At 37.7% G+C, this 7,504-nt stretch overlaps 1 protein-coding gene across 1 annotated transcript; it reads left to right on the top strand.

Moving 5' to 3' along the window:
- Nucleotides 1-3,868: 3,868 nt before the first annotated feature.
- On the top strand, nucleotides 3,869-4,999 carry LOC103705723. The gene is made up of 2 exons (XM_008789553.3): nucleotides 3,869-4,394; nucleotides 4,616-4,999. Exon 1 carries the CDS (start codon nucleotides 3,930-3,932, stop codon nucleotides 4,389-4,391), a length of 462 nt encoding a protein of 153 aa, XP_008787775.1. The 5' UTR covers nucleotides 3,869-3,929; the 3' UTR covers nucleotides 4,392-4,394; nucleotides 4,616-4,999.
- Nucleotides 5,000-7,504: the final 2,505 nt, after the last annotated feature.

Raw genomic sequence — 7,504 nt, 5'->3', positions numbered from 1 at the left:
ATCTACATACATTGATTTATCCATTGATCAAACATGTAGGACTAGCCACATAAAAGGCTCAAAATGTGCCATTCATCTAGCACATTCAAAAGCATGCATGTTAGCACATAAATCCACACAATCAAGTGATCATACTGGGAATCTAGTAATCCTTAAACATTAAATGTTATTTGAATTTTGGGGTCTAAAACACATATATGGTCATTCAAAATGTTGTTGTTTCAGTCTTGCATGAGAATTGGAAGATTAAGTATTTAATACATCACTAATAATAACCTTTTAAGCCTCTGAATAGTGTGTGGTAGATGCAACATGTGATCAAAAATAATTAAATGCATTACAAAGATCCGTGTTATAATGAATATTTATGTTTTCCTTTAATTCATGGTTTATAAATTAATAAATAGTATTAGTTTTTCTTTCATTTAACTAAATTAATGAATTTTTTATTTATGAGAGGTGGGGTAGCACCATTTATCATGGCAATGGTGGGGCATGTGGCACATAAGAGCCAGAAGTGTCCAAAATGAGAAATAGCATCAATTTTAGCAATTAATTAGAGCCACTTATAAATACTAGATTGTAATCCGGGCTAAGAGAACCTCCCAGCATCCAACTTATCAATGAATTCTATTTTATCCATACTTTAGCCTTTCTTTATCGTGCACTTTACATGTGGTTCTACCTTAAGAGCAGTATTAATATAGTTTTTTTTCCTATGATAGCCCAAGCTACAACCTATCCCAATCCGTCTTCCTATAACAGTGGTATGAACATGGAAAAAGTTCTTGAAGGTCAAAGTACTTAATCCCATGTTGTTCTCATATCATTCCTTTGATTATCCTCTTTCCAATTGCTTGAACGTTAGTGGCACGTCTGTGCACCTATCTACCTCTTGTCCTGAGATCCGTCACCTCCTCTTGTCATGAGACCTGTCACCCTTTCCGTCAGCCAACAAGTTCTTTAGTACACTCGAGAGAGATGGAAAGGGCAAACAACTACCATGAAAGCTTTTTGCATTTGCAGACTTATGCTATTATTAGCAGGTTATTGTATAACTAAAAACTTCATAAGTTACACCCTATTGTTCACCATGTTTAGCTCCGTTGGAGGAAGAGAAATGCAATTGTATTCTTGAAGACATTTGAAGATGTTACACATAAAGCTCAAAAGGCCTTCATCTCCTATTGCAAGTGGGAACTACTGCTGATTAGAAAGAGAAAGGAGGGATATTATTGCATTAAATACAATATCAATAGCCTCTTATATATTTGCATAGGTAACCGGCTTCAGGACTTGAAAGAATATGTGTAGACTCCCAACTAATCGGTCAAAATTTGAGTGACAAATCTTACTAATCAATGGGTCTCAGTTTCACCCACCCTCTATCATGCTAGCTTTTTTTTTGTTATTATAACCTTGATGTATTCTACTTTTGTAATTTAGAGGCTCGCATGTATTTTGTTCTGTTCGCATGTCACTATAGCCGAGAATGTCTCTTGTAATCCTTATCCTACTCTTTATGTTCAACTATCATTCGAGGATGGTAACGGGATTTAGAGAGAAAAAGGAGCATATATTTGAAAAGGAGGTAGTGGGAGTGGGTGGGGCTCGAAATCAGATTAGATAGGAAAGATGGATGGAGTGGAGGGACAACGATGAGGTTTAGAGAGGAGAAAGAGGTGTTGGAAGAAGAGGTGATAAGAGTGGGTGGAGTTTGGGACTTATGTTAGATAGAAAGGAGAGATGAGGAGGAAGATGGGATTTAAAAAAGAGGATGTGTTGGAAGAGGAGGAAGTGGTGGAAATGGATGGAGCTTCGGTGGGATCAGGTTAGATAGAAAAAAGGGATGAGAAGGGGAAAAGAAAGGACATTTTTTGATAAATAAGCCATTTCGGTGAGGATAAAATTATGCTTTATAATGAGATCTTAATGGCGTTGGATGCCAACGAGTCTTGGGATCACATTGAACCACTTAGCTAACTTCAATGACTATTTTAAAATTTTTTAAACTCAAGAGATGTTAAGTGAAACTGATCTTAAGTTGAGGGAGTGCCTAAATAATTTTTTCTTTTAAATAATAAATAAATTGATAATTTGGAATATACTCATATTTGATGCTCTTATTTTTCTTTGTTGGAAATAATACTTCAAACAATTTGAAATTTCTACAATATTAGAATAAATAAAAAAATAAAGTAATGTCAAAGAAATAAATCTTGTTTAGGCATGCTATGGAAGGTGCTTTTTTAAAATAGAATTTGTCATCGCTCATGTGCATACAACTTAATGGCATCTACCCTAAAAATACAACAAGCCACCAGAGTCTCCTAATAAGCACTCAAATCGGATCCTCATAAATACTAGAAGCTTTTGGCCTAATGCAATTCAATACCCGAAAAAAAAAAAGAAGAAGTGAATATGACTTAAAAAAGAACTCTGTGGGAAGACACCATATATACCTAATCAAATAATGTCCAATACGTGTACATGCTTATTGCACTCACACATATCAAATCTGACCAAGGTGGTAATCTACTCTCATTTTCCTACTTTAAGACATCGTGTTGTGTGGAATCAAGTAATCCATACCCTATTTAAAGTGTGATAGTATATGAGTTATACTCTACAGCTAATAGATATGTCCCTTGGGCATATTCCATCCCTTTAATGAAAGAATGCATCTCTTAAATTTAACTATTAATTCGAGAGATGTATGTTCTAGGTTTAAATCAAGATATGTGTCTCTTGGATTGATTACTCGAGAGATGTCTCATGCATACATTCTAGAATCGAACTCCCTCCCTCTTATCCAAGTGGCAAGAGATGATTATACTGGAGCTTGATGGTTGCTCAATAGTATTTTGTTGTTGAGAAATACAATCTAAACTCAATTAGTTATCATTCCAAAGTTTAAAGCAACCTTGTTGGTTAGAGAAAATAAAACAATGCAACCATTATGTACCCTTGAAGAAAAAGAAATCATTAAATGGATAGTGCCTAATTAAAATGTGCATCGGGTTTTAATTTCACATACATTATATGTGCACGTTACTAGTATATGTATATAGAAGATTACTATTGGTTGTGCAGCCTAGATCCACATACAACAAATTGGAGGTAGCTGGTTTTAATTAGTAATATAATACTTTACCCAAATTGTTGTATCCAAGTTATAGAATTTTACGCTCCACACGACCTAGAATAATTTCTCTCCTCCATCTTCTTAACACAAATCTGGCCTCATCACTTTCATTAAGTAAATGAAAGTACAAAACCCATAGCAATAGGGATGAATAAAGTGAAAAGAAGATAAAAAAGTAACAAAGGTTACCATTATAAAAATAGTATAGGCGAAAAAGCCTCCATCGGAGGAAAAGAAGCAAATCTAATCCAATCTCTCAATAAGAAAGATTACATCTTTCACTGAGTTCACAGTCCATCCTACTTTGTTCCGGAATGATTTTTTATTTTAGTGAATCCAAATATTTTAACATATTGTCCCCGCTACACTTATTCAAATCACATTATTCTATTCTTCATTTATTTGCACTACCAAAATCAAATTAATTAAAAGCAACACTTTATCATTCACTGAAGCCTTCCGACGAGATACAACTTGGTGCAAAGTGAGGTAATCTTTATCAAGTTTTTCTGCTAACATCCACCTGAATCTAAACCCTCTTTTTCATGGGAACTTCATTTGAATCTTAAAAGGTTCTTTTAAATTGACCATTTGTTTCTCCGTTAGAGGTTGCAGGAATGAATAGCCCGAAAATAAAAGAAAAGGAAATAATTTGTACACGGCCCGGCCCACTTTATATAGTTAGCGGTTTGCTTAGGGCTTTAAAAAATAGAAGGCTCCGTCGGCAAGCGTTGACCCTCGGATCGGTTTTGCCCCCACTGTAGCCCCCATCAAACACCAGGCTATGTCCTCCTCCTCCTCTCCTCCCTCCCCCTCCGAGGCCAAAATCCTGTCTCCGACCACCGATCTCTCCTCTGCTCCTCCCCCTGCCCCTTTCTCCGGCGATTCCGGCCGGCCGAATTCCTCCGCCAGGGCGGTGGCAAAGGGTGGAGATGTGGAGAAGAACGGAGGAGAAGGAGAGGCGGGCGAGGGCGGAGAAGAGGAAGAGGAGGAGGCGGAGTGCGGGTTCTGCTTGTTCATGAAGGGAGGAGGTTGCAAAGATGCGTTCATCGCGTGGGAGAAGTGCATGGAGGACGCCGAGAAGACCGGCGAGGACGCCGTCGACAAGTGCTTCGAGGTCACCACCCTCCTAAAGAAGTGCATGGACGCCCACGCCGACTATTACGCTCCCATCCTCGTGGCCGAGCAGGCCGCCGCCGCCGCCGCCGCCGCCGATTCCACCGCCGACCCTGATCCTGAGAAATAGAAGGTCATTGGCCTGCCCTTCATTTTTGTAGTTTTTTAATATCATACATCCTTTAACATTGGATTCTTGGATCGTCGATCCCGAGCTCAGAGTTTGTCATTTTGAGAATTTTTGGAATAATTTGATGTTGAGGTAGCTTTGGTGTGGGATTACATGCAAGGTCTCTTCTTCATATGTCAACTTTTAAAAAAAAAATTGACGTGATACACAAATTTTGGTTCCAGGTCGAGCATTTCTGCTTCGATTCTTGATCTTGGCTAAGTTTGACCTGGGGTGTAATGATCTGAAGCGTTTTAATGCCATGGAGTTCTGGTTCTGTTTATGGTCTTTATTTTGTTTCATTGTTCTTTGAATGCACCAATTGTAGTTTAGATGCCATATGACCTAAAATATTGGGCATTCGGATTGGTAGCGTTCACTTCTTTCTTTAAAAAGGGGGGAGAACATATCCTGGTGCTCTTATGGATATAAATTATTGAATGGAATTCTAGTTGACAAAAAGAGCAGTGTAATATGGTTTGTGATATCATAAAGAGTGGAATAAACAAATCTGTAGAATTTTATGGCATTCTTGACTTAGATTAATTCCAATTGTGAGAGTGATATGATATGTATCTTTCTAATATCTGGTTGTGAAAAAGTTCAATGTGAGCATTTGATTTGTCATTATCATTTTTGTTATTTTTTGATAAAAATATGATGTTTATCAACATTTCTCTTTGTTGGTTGTGTTATGAATCGTATCATCTCAATAGACTGATCCAACTGGATTTTGATCTTTCTTTTTTTCTTCGGTGGATGCCTATGATTAGACCTGCTCAACGGTCCGAGTCTGGTTAAGGCCGGGCTCAGCCTAAGGTACCCTTTAATTTTTTCAGGCCTGGATTTGGTTCGGCTTGGCCCTCAGGCTTACTTTCTGGGCCCGAGCTTGCTACTTATTGGGCTTCGGGCTTTTGGGTCGGGCATGGACTTTGCCCAAAAATCTCTCTTTCAAAAACAAAAAGTACTCAAGGAAGAGGGAATGGTGGGAGGAGGAGGAGGAGGAGGAGGAGGAGGAGGTGGTGGTGGTGGTGGTGGGATAGGGGGCAGCAGGGGTGGCCAAACAGGTTGGGGGAGGAGGGGGAGAGGGAGGTGGCTAGATGGGTAGGGAGGAGGAGGGGAGGGGGAGGTGGGACACATGGGGAGGCGGAGGAGGAGGAGGGGAGGGGGAGGTGGGGGGAGAGAGACTGGCATGAGATAAAGAAGAAAATAAATAAATATATTTATATTTATATTTATATTTATATTATATTATATTATATTATATGTTATATATATTATATATATTATAACACTGGATCAATGTAAATCGAGCCTAAACAGTTTATTGGGCGGGCTTGAATTTTAGGCCAGCCTAGTTCTTTGGGCTTAAAAATTAGGTCCAGATTTATCCTAGACAGTTCGAACTCGGGCGAGCCAGATGAGCCGCCTGGTTTTTGAGCAGGTCTAGCTACGACTCATTCTGGTTTTTAGTCCTAATTCATTTTGTTATCTATCCAAAAAATGTCTTAGTTCTGTTGTGAGTCCCCCCGTCCTTCTGGCTTGATAAACAGTAATGTATGGTAGAATCTTTCTATATTTCCATTAAGCTTCTTAGTTTGTACATAAGAATGTTATAGTCTAGCATGCCATGATGATCATTATTTTTTGTTTAAAAAAAAAAGGTTCAGTGATATCTGTCACTGTATCAACAATGAGAACTCTCATCTTCAATGTGCGCTATGGGCTGATATCAGAAAAATCACAAACAATCTTGCTCTTCAACCCTCTCATTTGCAGTAACCAAACCTGGATCCATTATCAGACTTAGCATAGGCGCCTAACATCACCTGACACGACAACGTGATTTGCTACGAGCAATATTTATTTGTAGTATGTCATAAAGTCAAGCATGTAATTGTATAATGTTGTCCAGGAACATATAATAATTGGAACTTTATGAAGATAAAATAATTTAGATATATTTATTCTTTTAAATTTTTCAATGATCTAATAAGTTATGCTATATAAGAATAATTGATTGTTTAAAACGGTTTGAAGGTTTAGAAGGCAAAGTACTTTACCCTGGTTGCTGTGTGCCAAGTATAAATCCTAGCATTATTTGTTGTTGATCATGAGCTACAACACCAGATCATCAAATCAGGAAAGGTCAGTTACAAAACACTTAACTTGAAAGAAAACAACTCAAAAGAGTCTTCCCATTCAAGCACTACTTGTAGCTACCTATCCCGACAACTACTAAACTTTGACTTTTTATTGGTAACATTTTCTTTCTTTCATAAGCTACAGCCTACCATAAATGCTTCATAAAATATTGTTTTGTGCAGATAGCTTTCAAATTTGGTATTTGAAAATTTTCTATCAACTATGGTGATAAATCTTTCTTTCAGTTTGAGATTCTCAATCTCAATGCCAACTACTTGCTTGAGCAATCTCATTTGGCACCAAGGCCTCTATGAACCCGATCAACTGAAGTTCAAAGACTAGAAACCAGAATTCTGCAATATAAGATATTTGATGGAAAAATGACCTAATTTTATTAAATCAAGCCCACTCTCTCTATATCTGTTAAAATGATAAAGGCTATGGAGCATCTGTGGCCTGGAACTGACTTGTCATTATATGCTTGTTATAGGAAAAAAACAAATAACGTGATTGGAAAGCAAGAACAGCAGTCACTTAAAGTAATTCTAAATTATTTTGCCTTTAAGAAAAATGATTTGATTTTTTTAAGGTAGTGTAGTGATTTTAGCCTATGCCTTTTATTACTGTTGGTTCAGAAGACCTAAAGGCTAAAACCATTAGTGTAGCTGCGCACTGACTTTTTTTCAGTCAGCTGAAGTAACCCCACTCCTAGGAAGGATAGGAGATAATGATCTACAGAACTCTGAGCTGAGACAAAGTGTAAATCCTGGCATCACCATATGGCAAACAACTTCTGACTTCCCATGAATTGCTAGAATTTGTACATCTGATTTTCTGCTCCTGTTTGAGTGTATTTCAGTTCAGTTGTAAAGGCGAAGTACTTTGTACATTACTTGCTGCAATGCATCCACCATAAATCCTAGCATTTG

Source organism: Phoenix dactylifera, chromosome 16 (genome assembly GCF_009389715.1).
Source record: "Phoenix dactylifera cultivar Barhee BC4 chromosome 16, palm_55x_up_171113_PBpolish2nd_filt_p, whole genome shotgun sequence".
Lineage (NCBI taxonomy): Eukaryota > Viridiplantae > Streptophyta > Magnoliopsida > Arecales > Arecaceae > Phoenix > Phoenix dactylifera.
This window is presented reverse-complemented; position numbering and strand designations above follow the sequence as displayed.

Coding starts and splice junctions, on each gene's coding strand:
- LOC103705723 (XM_008789553.3), top strand. CDS start 3,930: ATGTCCTCCTCCTCCTCTCCTCCCTCCCCCTCCGAGGCCAAAATCCTG.